Raw genomic sequence first — 23,145 nt, 5'->3', positions numbered from 1 at the left:
GGCAGATTGTTGCATACTTATAGAATAAGATGCAAGCCAGGCATAGGATGCATAAGAGCACGCAGATTGTGTATACACTCCAGCAACTTAAGGAACATTCCTCAACCCAGGATGCTCTCCTTCTCTCTTTTTCTTCTTTCTCTCAACAAATAATGAAAACTTTCTAAGACGCTTTTGATACATATTTCGCTCGTGAGTCAGCCTGAGCCGAGGTGCTCTAACTCATCAGCCAGAAAGTGGCCAAGACGCCACCCACATTAGTTTTCATTGGTTTGTCGATTGAACACTAATTTATTATTGGCATAAGGGCTATGAGCCACAAAGGCTCAGAGCCATTGTCAGACCTAGGGTAAGACCCAAATGTTGGCATTTCCTGGGTGATTGTTCTCCATCTTGAACAGAACTACCCAGTGGAGATCCCATCGATGTCAATGGCCAAGCATGAGTCTCGCCATTACAGATGTTTTGAGTATTCTGTTAGCACTACATGTTTTTTAGTGCCAAAATTGAGTTGAGTTTGTGATACCCTTAAACTCCCATCAGCTAATCTATACCATGGAGTCTAGAGGCAGCAAACCGTTGCGACAGCCTGGCTGTCCATCAGAGCTAGGGTGGATCTCTTGCTCTCTCTATAGCACTACGAGTGTCTATGGAAGCATAGTTTTGGGGTGATCCCCAGCGGGTGATTACTAAATCACCCCATAGGCATCGAGGATCATCGTTTGATCTATCCCAATTATACTTTCAAGGAAAGACATCCGCAATCTACCATAGGGTAGTGGACAAATTCAAATTTTCAAGTTGATCCCAAACATTTTATACACGATCGACTATGTTGGTTACGCGTTACCTGCTAGTTGAGCAATTTCTATAAAGGGTCTTGTTTTTCACTAATTTTTCCATTAGTGCTCCTGTGCATTTGAATATAGGTAAGTGAACATTAAGTTCAATCCCTAGATACGCATCTATTGATTGAATGTTTCAAAGACATGCCAAGGACACGTCGGAACAAAGTATTTTGGGCCGTAGTGTCCAACATACATTTTTTGCATTATGCAGTTATAGACCCACTTGTACGGTTTATTTGGCACATGTTGTCACATGGGATGCAACATGGTCTAGGGACTCAAGGAGTTCGGTTTAGCCAGTGTGGAGCAAGGCTAATGAGGATCCCTCTCACTCCCGTCGTAGAGTGTTTGCAGTTACCTCCATGCACAAGTACATCTTGTACTTCAAGGATGTTCTTTTTTAGACATCCTTACAAGAGACATATTCCACATATGGAGACTATGAGTCTCTGGACTGACACTGGCTCCCACTATTTCAAGTATGTGTCACAACAAAGTCCCTAGGTGATGGTCATATCTGTTTTCTAAACCATTTTTAGCACGACGTATCAGGAGCGATTTTGGTGGCCAAAAATTATCGGATACATAGAATAACTTGTTAAGGTACAAGTGCAGCTAAACAACATTACAGATAGTTGTTTATGCATATAGCTAGTGAAAAGGTTTCATTGTTTGTACCTAAACGTGATTAATGGTTCAAACATTTCAGCAAGGCTTGCAAATGATTGTAGCAGAAAGTATTTAGTTTCTTTTCAGAAATATTTACATTCCTCTTTAATGTGTGCTAGGAGCATTACATTCGCCATAAGTATTGGCAAGGATGATCCTGAATATACAGGTTTGGATCTGTTTTTTGCTAAATGCATGCACGTTGGTGTTATGGACCCTAGTGTTTAGCAAAGGCTGATTTGGAGCAGCATGCATATTCATCACATTAGTGCTATGATGCATTTTGCACTCTATCCGCAGTATCTCTATGAGATTACTTTTTGGGTCTACAAATCACCAATATAGGTCATGGCTCGGTTTGGGTGCATGTGGATCTTTCAAGTTAACCTAGATGGTTATTCAGGACATTGTTGTTTGAGCAATGTTGTATGATCTTGTGATCCCCGTTTACCAGTCATTTAGGAAGACTGTCTGTAAACCGTGGGGGAAACACACCTCAATACTGTCAGTATCCAAGGGGATAGGCAGATTACAAAGTGTAATTTTGTGCTAAAGGATATGCAAAGTGCGCACATTAGCACCAAGCAATCCAATTAATAAGCATTTATTGCTCTACTTGGAGTTTTCTTACCATAAGGATGTTTGGGACTAGGCTTAGTCTTTTCATGTATAAGTCAGATTCTCAACCTTCAACACTAGCTATGGTGGGGTTGTTTACGGATGAAATTTGAGAACAAGTCAAGGACTTAAACTTGGCCGATGAGTTATGTCAGCAAAGTACTTTCAAGGAAAGTGAAAAGAGGTACTCTTTGGATACATCTTAGTTGTGATAACTCATTTAGCTACTCAAGTGAGTTCTCAATGGAGTTTGCACGCTATATTATCTATGCGACGGTTACACCACGACGGTTGCAACAGGACAACAATATAGAAAATCAAGATGTCATTCTTGGTTTTATTGAACCTCCTACTGAATCATATTCTGGTCAAGCAAACAGTTGCATCCCTGCACGATGCCAGTGTGAAAAGCATTAGTGTATCATCACTCTTGTTTTTTAGGACGAAAACGCTTCTCCAAGGGGGGGAGTAATGTCATGCCAAGGTCAATGCTCGGTGGTCAAGGATCAGGCCCAAGGGGCCGACTGCATGTGTGGATAGGAAATGAGGCCCAAGGGGCAATTTAATGGGAGGTTCATTCCTAAGCAGTCCCACTAGGGGCATTATAAGAACCAGGGTCAAAGAGAATAAAAGCATCATGTTCTCTTACCTTTCCCCAAGCATGGCATAGAGGAGATCCTTTGTGATGAGCATCCTCTTCTTGAATTTCGACCAAGGTAGCTCTAGGAGGCTCATTTCCTGTATTCTTGTGGAGGCAAGCACGATAGGCATGCCCTTGCTCCCCGCACTTGAAACGACGGTTATCTTTTCGATAACGCTCTAGCTTTTCAGGGGAGAGTTTTTTTGGAGATCCTTTGTGATGAGCGACCAAGGTAGCTCTAGGAGGCTTATTACGTGTCTTCTTGTGGAGGCAAGCACGATAGGCATGCCCTTGCTCCCCCCACTTGAAACGACGGTTATCTTTTTGATAACGCTCTAGCTCTTCAAGAGAGAGTTTATTTTTGCCTTTATAAACTCCCTTCTCCTTTGCTGTGTTGTTGTTGGCGTTACCTTTGAGAGACTTTTGGACATTGTCCTTCCCCTTAGGCTCATTACGGTCCTTGTTTTTCGTGGGCTTAAGATTTCTCTTAGCCCCTTGTTGGAAGTTGATTCTTGAAGCCATATTGTTGTTTTTGCTCTCCAAAATCCATCTTTTTGAAGACAATGGCTATGAGATGTAAATCCCAAAACTTGTGAATGGATTCGTAGGGAAAGAGATTCAAGCTTCGCCATTCGGTGAGTACTTTGCCTTTGGCATCGATAGCCAAAAATTGCTTCATGACAGAAGCTCTTAAAGCTTTCCATGTTTGTGGAGCTTCACCGTTTGCTCGTAGGCTAGACCATCATTGCCTGGCAGACTTTTGAAAATGCATAGCTACATGACGTAGCTTAGAGGATTCCGTGAAGCCCTCATCTCTAAACACTGCATCGAATTGATGGATAAAGGCCAAGACTTCGTCCGTAGCACCAAAGGTGCCATCGTAGGTAAGGAAAGAGATGTTCTTTCCTCCCTCTTTGAACTTTTTAAGCTCTTCCAAGCGGCATAGGATTTCCTATGGCCTCTTCTTTTAGGTGGTTCGAGAGTTGCACCATCACTTTCTTCGGAAGAGGAAGAGCATGAGGAGGATGGAGAAGAGGGTGACCTCTTTCTCGCCTTTTTCTTCCCTGTTCCTCCTTTTCTACACCATCACTTTCTTTAGAAGAGGAAAAGGCTGAGGAAGATAGAGAAGAGGGTTACCTCTTTCTGGCTTTTTTCTTCTCTTGATTTCTCTCTTCCCTCTTTGAATTATGGTGTAGAGAAGTATGTGATGGTCTTCTCCGTTTATGGGTGTTGGAGACCGTTTTGCCCGCCGTCTTCGTGGAGCCGTCTCCGCCAAGGTGACAGGAGACTCACTTCTTTCTCGTTCTTTCGGTGAGGGCTCTACCATTGAACTTGGGTTCTCCTTTGGGAGGGAGACACATCATCGAGTAGTAAATTTTTGAGCCCTTCGTACGGATCCTCCTCTTCTTCCCTTATCGGAGAGAGTCCTCTTTTGGAATTCTTACCATGAGCTTTCCTAGGTACTCTCTCTTCTTGTTTGGGAGTTTGGAGAATACCATGGGTACGCAATTGCTGTAGCACTTCACCTTGGAGGGATGGGTTACCCAAGGCTTGTTGAAGCCTAGAAACAAGATAGTTTACAAGCATAGGGGCATCATTAGTTTCTCGTTCATTAGCAAAATCAAAGCTATCAACATTCATTTCAATCTCTTTTCCCTTGTCAGCCATACTAGCAAATTTTAGGTGTAAATTTTACTTGTACTTTGGCACTTCAATCCCTAGTTGCTACTCCTCTTTACCCTCAAAGATAAGCACTCAAGCATCTATACGCGTGGCTCGAATATTATTAATTGCAAGGAATAGAAGAGAGGGTTTAACAGAGCCAAGACAACACCAGTTGTGCTACAATATGCAGAGAAAAAAACATTGAAAGTCAAGGAAAACCACATTGAGATTCCTCCACTACAAGGGTTCTATTCTCTTATAGACATAGCATAGAGCAACTCATTTTAGGTTCAAGTTGCAAAGCCACAAAAGCCACTCGAGACTTGCATTGGGCATGTCAAGGTTGTAGGAAGTTTTGGATATTTGAATCATGGATGGGATACATGTAATCATCCATGTCTACAACTTCCTCTTATGCTAATTTGTTACATTTGAGCAAGTATAGGGTGTATAAAGAAGTGGAGATTTAGTAAAAAAAACAGACACTTTCAATCGATAGCTAGCTAGCTAAAGTTACCTTTTGTGTACCATTGCATTGGGTAGTTTAAAATAAAAGACCAATGATGTGAGGTTTTGTGCGCAATTACTAAACTATATGAACAAAGAGAGATTTTATTTACCTCTTCAAGAGACCAAACCCTATCCTCTAAGACAAATCAACTACAATTGTGATATCTTCTCTATCATCCTAAGACAAAGAGGAATAATGAACCAAAGCTAAGGCTAATATTGAATCTAGAATGAGAAGGGGTGACCGACATCAGTGCTCAATGGTTTTTTTTTTTTGGGTGGGGGGGGGGGGGATGCAATGTTTTACTTGTACTTCCAAGTGCTGCAAGACCAAGGCATGTACTGACATGTTCAAAAAAAAAAGATCACCCTGGAACATCGGGGTAGTAAGTCCATTTTGGTTGTGAACCTTAAGAAAAAACCACCCCCCTAAATGTCGGCCTTCCTCATGAGAGGTTTTTAATGAAGCCCCAACGGTGAGATCGACGGAGGGAGAACTAGCACACAGGCATGAAGGTAATTGATGGTGTAGGTTTTTATCCATAATCTAGAAAATTTTAGCACAAAAGAGAGGAAGATAAGAGATAAAGTTACTCGCCATTACTTGGTCAAGATAAAGAATTACTTGGCAATTATGCCGAGAGAATGGTCTTGTCTCTTTCCTTATAGCCAATAATTTTTGGGGCTATTATAGGTACAATAGTAGTGTTTAGATCACCACCTATTGCTTACGAGAGGCCCTTGTCACAACTTCCCTCTCGCAATCCTTGGATATTGAAGCTACCCACACAGCAGCAATTAAACGAGGTGGTAAAAGCTTTAACAACCCAATGAGTGCCTTTGCAGCTTATGATAGCTCACAAAAGCTTAAAAAAGCGCTCTAGGTGAACAGCACTACGCTGGAACATATATGACAGGAAATGCATTGCGATATGCAACATATACAACAAGAAAAGCATTGTACACAAGGCCTGTACTGGTTGCTAATTTGAAACAGACACAAGCAGCAAGCGTACAGAGAGTTTGTTTTTCCAACAGGCCTTTGTTGATTGGTGATGCCTATTGAGGTCAATAAGCTTTGTCAAAAGGAAGAGGCGTATGTGATCGCATGATAACATTCATTTGGATATGAAGCAATACAAAGCTGACAAAACAGCACACGTAGGTTGCTAATGCTCCTAATATGGAAATTCAAATACTAGCCTGCGGTGTAGCAGCTGATTGGCCAAGTGTCGACCACCACCACCGATTATATGGTAGGTGGATGCAGGAAACCAACAGTAGAACAATGGCCCAGTAAAAAGCAAGCCCAAAAGCAAACAAGAGGCAAAAAGCCAAAAAAAGATGAAAAATTAAAAGGACCAAACAGCACACACGTAGGTTACTAATGCTCCTAATATGGAAATTGAAAGCTTTTCGTGCAAGATTTGTATTGTCTTTACAAATGCTTTGATGTTCTCTAATTTTGGTGGTTTGCAAGTTTAGTGAGTGACCTGTCACAAGTGTGACCAAACAGGTTACACACACACATACTCCCTCTCCCTCTCCCTCTCCCTCTCTCATGAAATACTATTGAAAAGCGTAAATGCAAGGGCATTTCTGCCACATCTATCTTCTTTTCTGCTTACCTTTATTCTTAGTGTCAGTTGCATCAATCTTAAGGCATCAGAGTTGCATCAGAGTGCTCAAATGGAAGATCCTAATTAGACATTTTTGTCAAAGTGTGATCTGTGCTATCCCCCTTTGTACAGCAAGACTTTGCCATTTATTGCATTCTGAGGTTCCTTGGTGATTTAGCTCAGCCTTGTTTGTGAGCATTGTCGTACAAATGCTCTCTGCCTTCTATGTTAATACGTTAGAACACCCTTTTTCAAGCGCCCGCTGTTTTCAAGCGCCACGTCCCTAGGTATACATACCTAAAAGCGCTACCATCTACACAGATCTACACAGGCTGACGAGAGCATCAGAGACAGAATATTCCTAGGACCATTCCTAGTGCATCATTCCAGGGGGGAGACTAAGTCCAAACCAGCAATCTTCCCACAGGGCACACCATACACTATCTCAAGTGAGCATTACTTCAATTCACCAGCCTGCATATCATCAATTTCATAACGAACCTCTTCAATGTACTCATTGATAGCTGACACGGCATCTTGCACGCCTTTTATAGCTTCATTCAAAGCAGCATTGTATTCAAACTCTGCTTCTGCATCCGCCAGACCATCGGCAACAGAGATTTCCCGTACATGGACACAATGGTGCTGATGATTCCTACCCGCAAACTGGCACTGTTCATGGGTGATAACACGCTCTGATGGCCTTCCTGCTTTCTTCAAAACCTGAAGCTGGGCTGTCTGTGAAGTTCACACCACAAAGTATGCATAAGAACCAGTAAAACATGGCAAACATTCAAATACGCTTGTTTGTTGAAGGCACCATGTGCAGCTTCTGCTTTTCTTGAGCTTGCACAGCCTGCAAAAGCTTTGCCAAATCTTCTCTGCAGTGCTTTGGACTTCTGAACAAAAGCTCCAAGTTGAGTATCTACAATTCAACAAGAATCACCAATACAGATCAATTGACAAACTCACGAACGCATGACATCCCCACTGTGTTTCTACATGGTATGGAATCCCTCCACAGGCCCACCCTAAAGTTCTTTTGCAGTCTACTGAAATCACAAGGAATGCCATGTGGCAACTTGTCAATTTAATACACAATGTCACTAATTGTATATTCCTGCTTGTCAGTGGCAATCCCCAATCAGCTTATTCACGAAGAGACTTGGGCAGCACTTAATTTTCACTAAACTCCATCTTCTCCACTATCAATGCGTGGAGTATCAATTGATGGTGGAAGGGACTCCAATAAGCCCTTACAGCCCTGAAACCATTCAACATGTACTGATGAACACGCATTGATCACTACAAAACCTTTCTTTAAAAAGTCCCAAACAATATTTTCTACAATTCCCAAGTCTGAGAAGAAAGCGAACCCTACCCAAACCCAAACAATTACAGCTACCAACTACTTCTAAAACTCATATGCTCGCTAATATTTCATGTCCTAAGTTTGATAGGCCATTTTGAGTGATGGAACTGCTGCTGCCTTACCTGTTTTGAACAATCATTAAACTCTGTAGTAATCTGACTGCAAACTTGCTGATAAGCTGCCTCAGCCCCACTGACTAAAAAATCTTGAAAAGCACTGCAAAACAAAAAGTTCAAAAATCTCTCTCTCTCTCTCTCTCTCTCTCTCTCTCTCTCTCTCTCTCTCTCTCTCTCTCGGGTGTGTGTGTGTGCGCTAATAAAAGAGGAAAATGGTATAACCTTTCTATCACCCAAGTGTGGTAGATTGGTTATGCCGTTTCCCTCTTGAATAACAGGTCTTGAGTTCAACTCTCCTGGTCGGTTAGATCTTTAAGGTATCCTGGGATAGTTTCCTACGACGTTAAAACTCTCTTCTCCTTCTTCTTCTTCTTCTTCTCCTCTCTCTCTCTCTCTCTCTCTCTCTCTCTCTCTCTCTCTCTCTCTCTCTCTCTGAGTCCTTGCTAGGGTTTTAAAAGCCCTTCCACTTCACTTATATACTCTTGCTATTCCATGACACTCTCTCTCTTTCTCTCTCTCTCTCTCTCTTTCTTTGAGTCCTTGCCAAGGTCTAAGAAGTCTGCTTTTATTCCCTCCCATTCTTCCAATACATCATGGCTCATTAGCTGGCTAGTCTCTGTTTGGTCCTTCAAAAGCCAATTCTTTAATATATTAAAACTCACTGACCTAAAATTATGCTATAGATTAACAAATTTGTTTAGGTTCCCTGCTATGGTTGTATGAAGTTTTATTCCATGAAAACACTCTTCTAAACCTCCTCATACCTGGTGGGTATTGGTAATATTGGTAGTCTTTACCTAACCTTGCGGAGCTATGTGTGAACAATACCCTATAGGCACATGCATAAGGCACTTCTCTAAGTAAATGCACCGCGACCCTGTTGCTGCACTGGCTTTTTGGATCGACTCCTGCAAGGGCGTATTCCCTGCCACCGCGCCGTTTAGATTCTAATATGGGGCTAATTCTTCCTCTACCCGCGGACCTACTCTATTGCCAATTGCTACTACCTACAAGTGCTACAGAGGCGGAATGAAGCAACCGGGAATGCTATAAAAGGTGAGCATTCGTGCTCACTTAGCCTTCATTTAGCAAGTCATTCACTATGTGTAAATTTTCTCTCCTTGTCTGTGAGTGAGTGTTATACACACCATCCAAATGGCATGCAGCAAGAACGATGGTGCTGGAAACTCAGAGGTATTCCCTAATGATTTCTTTCATGATTCAAAGGAGTAAACTAGGATGTACCTGATGAATTACTGGAGTTGTTTGAGTCTCATTTTGATCAAACTGTGGTTGGTGATGCTCCTATATGGTTACTGTCGTTCCTTATGGGACTACTATGTATTAGGTTTTTTCTCGGGAGTACCCATTCAAACTTTATAGCTTTGGGTAGTTGTTCCTATTGGCGATGTTGGCTTTGAAAGCCGAACTGATCTGTTTATTTCAATACACAATAGGATAAAGTGAACATCCGTTTAAACTATCTTTTGTTGATGACCTGGTGCTTGTTATACTGGCATGATACCTTATGATTCATGGAGAAGCTAACATAGTATACCCCAAATTCATTCTGTTTGGATTGATGGGCTGCATAATTTGGTTGTTTTTGGCACTCTTTAATGATTCATAAAATTGTACTTGTGCGGCAGGGAGTTCTCTCTCTGAATTGGTTATGTATTATGGTGATACTACCTAACTTACTATGGTGCTCTAAGTAGTGGATGAAGCCTACATGAGGAATCAAGACTTCATTCCTAGTGCTGTACACATGCTATGTTGTTTTGAGTTGGGTATGGAGGATCGGAAATATAATAGAACACTTGAATACTGAAGGCTACACACTCTACACTTAGGACTTTTTTCAACCTGTTTTGGGATACTTGTCTCCTCAGATGGCTGGTTGTATAGAACTCGTTCTTGGCATTCTTAATTACTAATCTTACTGGTCCAAAATGTAGAAAGGAGGACTAGTTCAGTTGGTTGACCATACAGGATTTGATTGCTTGACTGACCAAAGGTTTTTACTTTGCTGGTCATACTGGTTTTTACTGTGATTATAATATTGGTATAAGACTTGCTGGTCCGACTGTATTATATTCCAAGTAGCTGGTCTACATTTTTGGTTGGCAAGTGATATAACTCATGTACTTGGAGTATATACTAGGGCATTACTCATTTGAGCCAAGGTTCTGGCTTTTTTTGACACCGTGTAGCTTCACTTTATGGCTTCATAGCCACGTTCTTGTTTTTCGTTACTAACTTTCCAGTATTATGAAGCTTTGGCATACTGAATGGAACAGGGGTGTTTTTTGGGCTTTAAAACAATGCTGATCTGGATAGTGTGCACTATATCAATGCTAACTAACATTGGTTGGCTGTGCCTTCTCTGGTACACAGATGGTTTAAACAGCGTGAAAGGTTTGTTGTATATTATGGATAGCTGTACTTTGCTATCTTAAGGTGAAAATGTCACGTGACACATCCCAACCCTATGTGTCCGTGGACAAGCTATACCACAGCGGGGTTCAATCAGTTCAGTCAAGTCTAGATTAGCAGTGATCTGGCACTTTGTGAGTCTATTCGTAGACCGTGCATGCCCAGTCACTTAGCATAGATGCATATCCTCCGGTTGCACACAGCATGATCATCGGAATTCCCATCAGAATCCATTAGCATCAGTTAGGGGAATTTTCCAGTGCATTTAGCCTATTTTCCTATTTATTGGTTATTTTCACTTATTATTTTTATGTGACTTTCCAACAAAAGTAGGTAGGGCAATTTTGCTAAGTTAATATATAAGCAAACCCAAGTTAGCACTTTCTGGCAGAAGAGGCAGCAGGAGCTTCCCGCTCAACAGGCAACCCCTCATGACCCCCCATCGCCATACCTCCTATCACCCTCGGTGTTTTTCCCGCGACAGAACCCAGCAGCATTAGCGTTTTTGCTTTCCTCAGCCATCGCCAGATCAGCCATTGCCTAGCGATTCCCCACCCCACTTCAGCCAGCGTTTTCTCATGCAAAAACGCCAGCAGACTTCAGCAGATTTTCAGCGTTTGGTTTTCAGCAAATCAGCGTTTTTTATCTGCAGTTCAGCCCTTGAGAAACGCAGGTTTTCAGCAGTAGAACAGTAGCAGATCAACCCCCATTCAGTTGCAGAAGTACCCCCAAGTTTAGCCTCGAAAAACGCAGCCAAAACAGTCATTTTCAGCCACCGAAACAGTCCCCGAATTCAGCAATTAGAAACCTACAGATTTCAGCCATCGAGTCGTCGTCGTCATCACCGTCGTCGTTATCGGCATAGTCCCATTGCATCAGTCCATTGCATTCGCACTGTACACCTTTGTGCAATCAAAGTAGACCACTCTCGCCGACGAGAGTGGGGCCTTCGGAGGAGGGTTTTACAACCTCTCGGGTGTCGTATCTCTTCTCTCTCCTTCTCTCAGTCTCATTCACTTGCACGCACAATATCCACTCACTTTGTTCGTGACCACAGCACTCTACAAGACGGAAAGCTCTCTCTTTCCCTAAGAACTAAAAGGAACCTTGAGCAATAAAGATCACTAATCTTGAGAAAATACAACATTCATTCCGCTGCACCTTACATTGGTATCAGAGCCTTGGAAGTGTTCTGCATTACTCAAGGAAAGAACCACAAGAACCACAATAATTTTTTTCTTGTTGCAATCGCACGAACCCAAGTTCGCTTGGGCGTGGCGATTCCTAATCATGTTTTGTTGAAGAGTGACAGGAATCCCAAGAAAGAAGGGCTTATCCAGTCTCCCCTTGTGTTTCTTTTCACTCATTGAGAGCGGACCGTGCACTTAGCGGCCGGCCAATCGACGTGAGGTGGGAAAAAGCAAACTTGGTGTGAACGCAAGGCCGCCAAGGGGTGCGCCCGCAGAAAGGAGTAGAACTCGGGTGAAGAGAAGATCCTTCTCCAACGCGATTTACAAGTGAAAGAAAACCTCAAGAACCCCAAGAACCCAAGACCCTCAAGACTCAAGAACCTCAGGAACCCAAGATTCTCACGAATCAAGGACCTCAAGAACCCAAGTTCCTCGTGAACTTAAGAAACCAAGACCCTCAAGAACCCAAGTTCCTCGTGAACTTAAGGAACCAAGACCCTCAAGAACCCAAGTTCCTCATGAACTTAAGAACCCAAGAACCCACAAGAACCCACGACTTCAGAATGATCATCACTCGAAGCGGAATGGATACTTCGCTTGGAGGTGATGAGCATGAGAGAGGCGAAGAAGAATTTTCCCCACCAGGAGGTTTATCCGACCCTTCCCCATCTACGACAAAGATTGCACTAACTCCTATGGAAGAGTTGGACCAAGAAAGAGAAGCAGAAAGAAAAGCCTACGAAGAAGACATGGCAACCATCGAGTGTAAGTACCAAGAAAGAATGGCAGCCATAGCGCGTGAGAGCAAGCAAGCACGCTTGGAAGCCAAAGCAAGAGAAGCAGAATTTGATCGAGAGAACAAAGAAATGCAAGCCAAGTTTGATCGCGAGAACAAAGCAATAAGGCAAGAGATGTTGCGACTCTTTTCTCGAATACAGGCACAGATGCAACAAGATCGGGAAAAGGAGACTCTCTCAGTCTCTTCTTCTCCCAAGCATGACACACAGGATTTGCATGATTGTGTGAAGCATGATGATGTTTTGATTGACAATGATAAGCATGATGATTTGAATGACAAGCATGATGATTTGGATGACAAAGATAAGCATGATGATTTGAATGACAATGATAAGCATGATGATTTGGATGCCAATGATTTGCATAATGATTTGGATGACAATGACAAGCATGATGATTTGCATTGTCAAGATGTGATTTCTCACAAGCATGATGAGTTGCATGAAGATGATGTGATTGTTCACAAGGATGATGTGTTAGTGGATGCTTTTTCTAGCGAAGCTAACCGTGTTGTAGATTCGATCAATCACCAAGAATCGATCTTGGCTTTCGAGTCGAGGTCCACAGATCCCCCACAAGAAGATTCGATAGATCCCGAAGAAGCGATCTTGGCTCTCGAGCCTTGGTCCAAAGAACCCTCACAAGAAGTATTATGTGTTCGCATGATTGATACGCACGCATTGTTCGAGTGTTTCATTCGTGATCGTTTCTTGTATTTTAGTCAACATCTTTATGTGATCCCTTTTCCTAGGCATAACATATTGTATGTTGAGCACGTTTCTCTCATGGATGAACACGAATGTATGCGGATTGTTCATGAAAAGTTGAAAATTTTGTATGTAAGGAAGTCACATTCCATGTCTCTTCCTTGGCATGACACAATTTCCGAAAGATCACATGATAGTATGAGCACCAAGCATGGGCATTTCCATTGTGATTTGCCACAGTTGATTGATTTCGATCAAACAGAAAAGATTCGACCGCATTGTTTGCATGTGTTTGATGAACGGGTTGTCACTCCGTTTCTATGTTCATCTACATTGCATACACAGTCTTTAGAGAAGACAAGATTTTTTTCCTTCACTTAACATAGAATGGGTATGTTCATGGTTTTGTGTTGGAGATGGTTTCAGGAATTTTCAGCCATGGAGATTCTTGAAGACGAAAGAAGCAGATCCCTAGACGAAGTTGAAGCAAGGAAGGAGATTCAAAAGATTTTGTGTTGCTTTCGGCGCGGCCCAAAGAAGCAATCGTTGCAGACCATTATGAAGTTCAAGTACCGCTCGACCCACACAGCAGAGTGGACCGGCGAAGAGTCCCTTCCAGGATTCCGGATGTTGATGGCGATCTTCCTCGACGCCATACAGTTCGGTATCAGTACCTTACTTTGAAAAGGAGGGGATGTCACGTGACACATCCCAACCCTATGTGTCCGTGGACAAGCTATACCACAGCAGGGTTCAGTCAGTTCAGTCAAGTCTAGATTAGCAGTGATCTGGCACTTTTGTGAGTCTATTTGTAGACCGTGCATGCCCAGTCACTTAGCATAGATGCATATCCTCCGGTTGCACACAGCATGATCATCGGAATTCCCATCAGAATCCATTAGCATCAGTTAGGGGAATTTTCCAGTGCATTTAGCCTATTTTCCTATTTGTTGGTTAATTTCACTTATTATTTTTATGTGACTTTCCAACAAAAGTAGGTAGGGCAATTTTGCTAAGTTAATATATAAGCAAACCCAAGTTAGCACTTTCTGGCAGAAGAGGCAGCAAGAGCTTCCCGCTCAACAGGCAACCCCTCATGACCCCCCATCGCCATACCTCCTATCACCCTCGGTGTTTTTCCCGCGACAGAACCCAGCAGCATTAGCGTTTTTGCTTTTCTCAGCCATCCCCAGATCAGCCATTGCCTAGCGATTCCCCACCCCACTTCAGCCAGCGTTTTCTCATGCAAAAACGCCAGCAGACTTCAGCAGATTTTCAGCGTTTGGTTTTCAGCAAATCAGCGTTTTTTATCTGCAGTTCAGCCCTTGAAGAAACGCAGGTTTTCAGCAGTAGAACAATAGCAGATCAACCCCCATTCAGTTGCAGAAGTACCCCCAAGTTTAGCCTCGAAAAACGCAGCCGAAACAGTCATTTTCAGCCACCGAAACAGTCCCCGAATTCAGCGATTAGAAACCTACAGATTTCAGCCATCGAGTCGTCGTCGTCATCACCGTCGTCGTCATCGGCATAGTCCCATTGCATCAATCAATTGCATTCTCATTGTACACCTTTGTGCAATCAAAGTAGACCACTCTCGCCGACGAGAGTGGGGCCTTCGGAGGAGGGTTTTACAACCTCTCGGGTGTCGTATCTCTTCTCTCTCCTTCTCTCAGTCTCATTCACTTGCACGCACAATATCCACTCACTTTGTTCGTGACCACAGCACTCTACAAGACGGAAAGCTCTCTCTTTCCCTAAGAACTAAAAAGAACCTTGAGCAATAAAGATCACTAATCTTGAGAAAATACAACATTCATTCCGCTGCACCTTACAGAAAACTGGGCTGGTTTTGTTACACCTATGAAATGAGAACTTGAATATTTTGTAACAACATAAAATGGGCTTGAATATAGAACCTTGCTGAAAGTTATTGGTAATGGATTTAATGGTACCTAAAAGGAATGACTTTAAATGAACTCATATTTTTTATAACAATAAGAAGGGAACTAGACAGAAGAGATAACCTTCAGTAATTACTGGAATCTTACTCAATCATTTGTTTTTTTCACATACAGCATTAAGTTTTTTCATTTAAAAACTTAGGTGACATGGATGACAACTAGGGTCACCCAAGTTACCTGTAATGCTATTTGAAGGCTAACCGATAGGTTGTTTTCTTATTGTGGATGCAGGTAAGGGTGCTCTCTCCTTCGTCTTTAGATGGGAAAGCTGGACATGCTGTGCACTTTACTTACTGATAGTATACAGGACTTGTTTACTCACTATGGCCTGTAACTTTTTGATGTATCACTTGGATAGACTGTCTAATTGATATATCACTGTTACTATAAATGTAGTCTATGGTCTTTGTATCTTTTGAAAGGTCTCATGTGCTATGGTATGTAATTTTAAATAAAACTCTCTCTTTGTGCACAACCACAAAGAAGCCCTCACTCACAAGATCTAGATGGGGAAACCTTGGAGATGACCTCCAAAACTCTTAACACCCCCTCTCAGATCTTGGGTACACAACAAAACCATGGATCTCAGGCCTCCAAGAGTGAAGAAGGAATCTACAAGTCCAATCCACCACCACATCAAGCACATCTCTCTATAGAGAACTGCAGGGCCCACAGTTTCGATCCTCTGCATACTTCATTAACTGATTTGCACAGGTGCTAACTTGCAATTGCCAGCGAAGATCTAAACTGTGGATCCTCAATGGGAATTTTTCTCGAGGGGATCATCAAACTCCTCATCTCTCCATTTATTGTTGTTTGAATCTCCATTACATGATACCATATAAGTCATCTTCCCACAAAAGCGGGGCCCACTCCCGTTCTTGTCACACTCTCTCTTACAATCCATGGCGTGTACAACAAAAAGTCGAACGGGATCCTTGGTAGAAGAACCGACTACAGCTATGATACTATTGTAAGCAGCTTGGCATTGACAAGACGGTAATCTCGCAGCATCACGCAAACAATATTGGAAAACTTTTAACACTTGAACTTCAAAACTCAAAGTAGTCATGTCACGTGCACATCTAACCCTATGTGCATGTGGACAAGCTGTAACTCCTATTTCTAGGGTTGAGGACAGCTTAGGAAGTGTTTTGGAACCCTCGTGAGCCTATACGCAGGACGTGCATGTCTAGATACTTTAATTTAGTTGCATACCCTCTGATTAAACATGAGCACAGCCAGTGTATGCTAGGGGTAGGCACTAGGGAATGTTCCCATAGCATTTCAATCAACATTATTAAAAAGTCGTGGGGTTCCTACATAACTTTGCTCGACCCAGTCTTTTTAACCTTTATAGATGACCTTGGGGGTCACCTCTCCAAACATTTAGTAGCTGCAGTACGAGTACCCGCAGCATCCCAACAACCCTAGCATCTTTGCAACCACTAGCGTTTTCCTCATCAGGTAAACCAGCGTTTTCAGCCTACTATCCCCAAAGCCCTCAGTACCCCAACAGTTACACTAGCATTTTCAGTTTTCAACCTTTAGCCTCACATATCCAAGCATCTATTGCAAGACCCCCATCAACATCTCAGCATCTAGATCCATTGTATCAACATTTGTGCAAATACCTCTCTAGCGATAGAGGGGGACCCTTGGAGGGGAATTTGGCCCTTGGGACCCCATCCGGTGTTAAGTCTTCTTTCTCTCTCTATCACTCACATCACCTTCACTCATAGTATCTCCTCTCTTCTCTCTCTAGTCTATTGCAAATCTCTCTCAAGAAGTAAAAGGAACTCTCTCATGAAGTGTAAGGTGCAGCGGAAGTGAATGTTGAACTTTACTCAAGATGAGTGCTCCGAATTGTGCTCAAGGATTCCTTTTACTTACAGAAGGGAGAGCCTTCTGTTGCTTTAGTGAGAGAGTGCAAATGATCACAAGCAAAGTGGATAAACACTGTGAATGAAGGTATTGTGTCACGTGACACATCCAACCCTATGTGTCCGTGGACAAGCTACAGCATGACCAGAGTTCAGTTCAGTGAAGTCAGTCTAGAATAGGAAGTGATATGGCACTTTTATGAGTCAGTCTAGAATAGGAAGTGATCTGGCACTGTTCGCAGACCATGCGTGTCCAGAAACTTAGATTAGATGCATATCCTCCGGTTGCACACAGCATGACCATCAGATTCCAGTCAGAACCCATCAATAGCATTTTTACAGTGCATAGACCTATTTTCCCTATTTTTGACATTTTTCACTTATTATTTTTAGTGACTTTTGTTGAAAACTAGGTAGGGCAACTTTGCTAATATAATATATAAGGAAACTAGAGCTAGCACTTTCTGGCAGAAGAGGCAGCAGGAGCACTCGCTCAACAGGCAACTTCTCAACAGAACCCCCAGATGCCCTAGCATTTTTGCATCACAGCAGGAAGATAGCATTTTTGGACCAGATCAGCCAGCGTTTTTGCTCTTGTAGATTCCTGGCGACAGCAAACCAAGCAGAAGCCCCAGCGTTAGCAGATTCTCCACAGCAAGACCATTTTCAGCCCTAGCGTTTTTGCATCTGCAAGACACCTCAGCGTTTTTGCAGATCTTCGCTACGGAATCCCCACAAGCATCAGCGTTTTCAGTTTTCAGCAGTCAGCTTCCGCAGTAGAACCCCCAAACCTCGCAGATCTCATCTTCCCGCAGCAAATCCTCACCGCACGGTCAGATCCATCAAAGTTTGCAGATTCAGCCCAGAAAACACAAATTTCAGCATCTACGTTTTCAGCGTGTCGTCCTTGCATCGTCGTCATCGACATAGAGTCAAAATTCAGCAGATAAAGATTTGCAGATTTCAGCCCTTAGCATTTTCAGATTTCAGCCCGTCTCGTCGTCGTCCTCATCGTGGTCGACATCGTCGGCAAGTCCAAGCATTGTAGAGATTTGTGCAATCATAAGTAGACCGCTCTCGCCATAGAGAGTGGGGCCTTCAGAGGAGGGTTTGACAACTTTCTGGTGTCGTATTCTTCTCTCTCTATCTCTCAGTCTCAGCACCTTCATTCCCAGTGTTCACCACTTTGTTTGTGTCCATCGCACTCTCTCACTAAAGGAACGGAAGGCTCTCCCTTCCGTAAGTATAAAGGAACCTTGAGCACAGTTCGGAGCACTCATCTTGAGCAAAGTTCAACATTCATTCCGTTGTACATTACATTGGTATCAAAGCTTTGCCAGTGTTCTGTATCACTCAAGGAAAAAACCACAAGAATCACAATAAATTTTTTTTTGCTTGTTGCGCTCGCACGTAACCCAAGCCTTCTTGGGCGTGTCGATTCCTAATCGTGTTTTTGAAGAGTGACAGGAATCCCAAGAAAGAAGGGCTTGTCCAACCTCCCCTTGTGCCTCTTTTCACTCATTGAGAGCGGGTTGTGCACTTAGCGGCCGGCCAATCGATGTCAGGTGGGAAAAAGCAACCTTTGTGTGAGCGCAAGGCCGCCAAGGGGTGCGCCCGCGAAAAGAGTAGAACTCGGGTGAAGAGAAGAATCTTCTCTAACACAGATTGCAAGCGAAAGAAGGACCTTAAGAACTCAAGAACTTCAAGAACCTCAAGACCCCCAAGAACCCAAGACCCCACAAGAACCCAAGACTTCAGTGGATGGACATCACTAGAAGCGGAATGGATACTTTGCTTGGAGGTGATGAGCATGAGAGAGGCAAAGACGAATTTTCCCCACCATGAGGTTTTTCCGACCCTCCCCCTTCCCCATCTACGACAAGGATTGCACTAACTCCCATGGAGGCTTTCAACAAGAGGATGATAGACAAGGAGTTAGAACGCAAAGTAAGAAAAGCAAAAAGAATGGCAGCCATAGATCATAAATCCGCAGAAAGAATGGCAGCCATAGATCGTAAATCCGCAGAAAGAATGGCAGCCATAGATCGTGAATACGAAGAAAGAATGGAAGCCATAGAGCGTGAGCATGAGCAAGCACGCTTGGAAAGACAAGCCAAATTTGACCGTGAGAACAAAACAAGAAAAGAAAAGAGCGACCAACACATGAAAGAGTTCTTGCGACTCTTTTCTATTGTGCACGCGTAGTTTCAACAGAATCAAGAGAAGGAGACTCTCTCCGTCTCTTCTTCTCCAAAGCATGACACACATGATTTGAATAACAATGATAAACATGATGATTTGAATGATAATGACAAGCATGATGATGATAAACATGATGATGAGCATGATGATTTGCATGATCAAGATGTGATTTCTCACAAGCATGATGATTTACATGATCAAGATGTGATTTCTCACAAGCATGATGATTTGCATGAAGAGATGTGATTGTTCACAAGGATGATGTGTTAGTTGGTACTTTTTCTAGTGAAGCTAACCTCATTGCAGATTCGATCAATCACGAAGAACCGATCTTGGCTCTCGAGTCAAGGTCCACAGAACCCCCACAGGAAGATTCGATCAAACACGAAGAACCGATCTTGGCTCTCGAGCCTAGGTCCAAAGAACCCTCACAGGAAGTACTATGTGTTCGAATGATTAGTCAGCACGCATTGTACGAGTGTTTCATTCGTGATCGTTTCCTGTATTTTAGTCAGCGTCTTTATGTGATCCCTCTTTATAGGCATGACATATTGTACGATGAGCAGGTTTCACTCATGGATGAGCACGGATGTATGCGGATTTCTCATGAAAAGATGAATTGTTTGCACTCAAGGAAGTCGAATTCCATGTCTCTTCCTTGGCATGACACATTCATAGCAAGAGCACATGAAAGTATGAGCACCAAGCATGGGCATTTCCGTTGTGAATTGCCACAGTTGATTTATTTAGATCGGGAAGACAAGATTCGATCTCACTGTTTGCGCGTGTGTGGTGAACGGTTTGGCACTCCGTCTATTTGTTCATCTACATTGCATGCACAGTCCTTAGAGAAGACGAGTTTTTCCAGTCACTTTACATGAAATAGGTATGTTCATGTTTTTGTTTTTGAAGTGGTTTCAGGAATTTTCAACCTTGGAGATTCTTGAAGAAGGTAGACGCACGACTCTAGACGAAGTTCAAGCATTGAAGGAGCTACAAAATCCTTTGTCGCTTTCGGCGTGGCCCAAAGAAGCAAGCGTTGCAGACCTTTATGAAGTTCAAGTATCGCATGACCCACGCATCAAAGTGGGCCGGCGAAGAGTCCTTTCGAGGATTCCAGATGTTGTTGGCGATCTCCCTCAACGCCATACAGTTCGGTACCAGTACCTCACTTTGAAAAGGAGGGGATGTCACGTGACACATCCAACCCTATGTGTCCGTGGACAAGCTACAACATGACAAGGGTTCAGTTCAGTCAAGTCAGTCTAGAATAGGAAGTGATCTGGCACTTTTGTGAGTCTGTTCGCAAACTGTGCATGTCCAGACACTTAGATTAGATGCATATCCTCCGGTTGCACACAGCATGGCCATCAGATTCCAGTCAGAACCCATCAGTAGCATTTTTACAGTGCATAGACCTATTTTCCCTATTTTTAACATTTTTCACTTATTATTGTTAAATGACTTTTGTTGGAAACTAGGTAGGGCAATTTTGCTAATGAAATATATAAGGAAATCAGAGCTAGCACTTTCTAGCAGAAGAGGCAGCAGGAGCACTCGCTTAACAGACGACTTCTCAGCAGAACCCCCAGATGCCCTAGCGTTTTTGCATCATAGCAGGAAGCTAGCGATTTTGGACCAAATCAACAACGCATGCTCACCACCTTCATGCGAAGTATCCATTCCGCTTCGGGTGATCACCATCCACTAAAGTCGTGGATTCTTGTGGGTTCTTGTGGTCTTGGGTTCTTAAGTTCACGAGGAACTTGGGTTCTTGGGGGTCTTAGCTCTTGGGGTTCTTGAGGATCTTGGGGTTCTTGAGGTTCTTAAGTTCTTGAGTCTTGAGGTTCTTGAGGTGCTGGAGTCTTGATATTCTTCTTTAGCTTGCAATCTGTGTTAGAGAAGGATCTTCTCTTCACCCGAGTTCTGCTCTTTTCTGCGGGCGCACCCCTTGGCGGCCTTGCGCTCACACCAAGGTTTCTTTTTCCGACCTCACGTCGATTGGCCGGCCGCTAAGTTCATGGTCCACTCTCAATGAGTGAAAAGAGGCACAAGGGGAGGCTGGACAAGCCCTTCTTCCTTTGGTTTCCTGTCACTCTTCAAAAGGAATCGACACGCCCAAGTGGACTTGGATTACGTGCGACCGCAACAAGCAAAAAAAAATTTAATGTTGTCCTTGTGGTTCTTTCCTTGAGTGATACAGAACACTGTCAAAGCTCTGATACCAATGTAAGGTGCAGCGGAAGTGAATGTTGAACTTTGCTCAAGATGAGTGCTCCGAACTGTGCTCAAGGTTCCTTTTACTTACGGGAGGGAGAGCCTTTTGTTCCTTTAGTGAGAGCGTACAATGGACACAAACAAAGTGTTGAACACTGTGAATGAAGGTGCTAAGAACTGAGAGATAGAGAGAGAAGAATACGACACCAGAATGTTGTCAAACCCTCCTCCGAAGGCCCCACTCTCTATGGCGAGCGCGGTCTACTTATGATTGCACAAATCTCTACAATGCTTGGACTTGCCGACGATGTCGACGACGATGAGGACGACGACGAGTTGGGCTGAAATCTGAAAATGCTGAGGTCTGAAATCTGCAAATCTTTATCTGCTGAATTATGACTCTATGACGATGACGACGACGATGCAACGACGACGCGCTGAAAACGCAGATGCTGAAATCTGCGTTTTCCGGGTTGAATCTGCAAATTTCACGGGATCTGACCGTGCGGCGAGGATCTGCTGCGGGAAGGTGAGATCTGCGAGGTTCGGGGGTTACTCCGGAAATTGACTGCTGAAAACTGAAAACGCTGAGTCTAGGGCTGATTCCATCGTGAAGATCTGCAAAAACGCTGAGGTTGATTTGCAAACCAAAAACGCTAGGGCTGAAAATGGGTCCTCCTGCAAACACATTGTGAATCTGCTGGTGCAAACCACTAACGCTAGTGCTGATCTGTCCTTTGCTGTCGCCAGGCTGATGCAGATACAAAAACGCCGGCTGATCTGGGTTCTTGATCCAAAAACGCTAGCTTTGCAGATGGCTGAAAACGCTAGGTCTTGGGGGTCCTCCTGAGAAGGTGCCTGTTGAATCGAAGTTCCTGCTGCGTCTTCTACCAGAAAGTGCTAGCGCTAGGTTTCTATATATACAAACTTAGCAAAACTGCCCTACCTGGTTTCCAACAAAAGTCACTTAAAAATAATAAGTGAAAAATGTCAAAAATAGGGAAATAGGTTTAATGCACTGGAAATTGATCCTGATGGATCCGATGGGAATGTTGATGATCATGTTGTGTGCAACCAGAGGATATGCATCTAATCTAAGTGTCTGGACATGCACGGTCTGCGAACACATTCACAAAAGTGCCAAATCACTTCCTATTCTAGACTGACTTGACTGAACTGAACCCTGGTCATGCTTTAGCTTGTCCACGGACACATATGGTTAGATGTGTCACGTGACATTGAAGGCCAAAGAGGCTAAGAAGAAAGAGGGTGGTTCCACTACAAATGATGGTTACACTACAAATGCATCCATTGTTGAGTCTTCTGTGAAAAGAGACTGTGATGCTGATGTTGATGCAGAATGGGCTTTTAGTGCAGAGTGTACTTACAATCGTGCTATCCATGATGCATGCATGTTAGTTCCTGCAGATTCACATGTGTGGTATTTCGACAGTGGTGCTACAAAGCACATTACCTCACATCGTGAATTGTTCGCCTCTCTCGAGTCTCTTGTAACAAACTGCTGAAGTGTCAAAGCCTAAAGAATGGAGCCAACTTACAGATGAGAGCAGAAACCCTAACTGTTGAAACCCTAACCCTAAAACCTGCAAACCCTAATTGCTGAAACCCTAATTCTGGAAACCCTAACCCTAAAACCTGCAAACCCTAATTTCTGCCAGAAACCCTAATTCTGA

General features: G+C 43.2%; 1 protein-coding gene across 1 annotated transcript in view; it reads right to left on the bottom strand.

Annotated features, from left to right (window-relative positions):
* Positions 1-6,522: 6,522 nt before the first annotated feature.
* The window catches only part of LOC147465846 (DNA repair REX1-B protein), a 60,442-nt gene continuing 43,819 nt past the window's right edge, over positions 6,523-23,145 (bottom strand). Inside the window, exons 2-4 of the mRNA XM_086512601.1 lie at positions 8,064-8,157; positions 7,390-7,494; positions 6,523-7,307 (exon numbers count right to left, since the gene is read on the bottom strand). Of these exons, the coding sequence (XP_086368727.1) occupies positions 7,026-7,307; positions 7,390-7,494; positions 8,064-8,157 (481 nt within the window). The 3' untranslated portion in view covers positions 6,523-7,025. The remainder of the gene's footprint in view (positions 7,308-7,389; positions 7,495-8,063; positions 8,158-23,145) is intronic.

The sequence above is a fragment of the Adiantum capillus-veneris genome, chromosome 1, assembly GCF_014529385.1.
Source record: "Adiantum capillus-veneris isolate H3 chromosome 1, ASM1452938v2, whole genome shotgun sequence".
Lineage (NCBI taxonomy): Eukaryota > Viridiplantae > Streptophyta > Polypodiopsida > Polypodiales > Pteridaceae > Adiantum > Adiantum capillus-veneris.
Note: the sequence above shows the minus strand (reverse complement) of the source record. Positions and strands in the feature narration are given on the sequence as shown.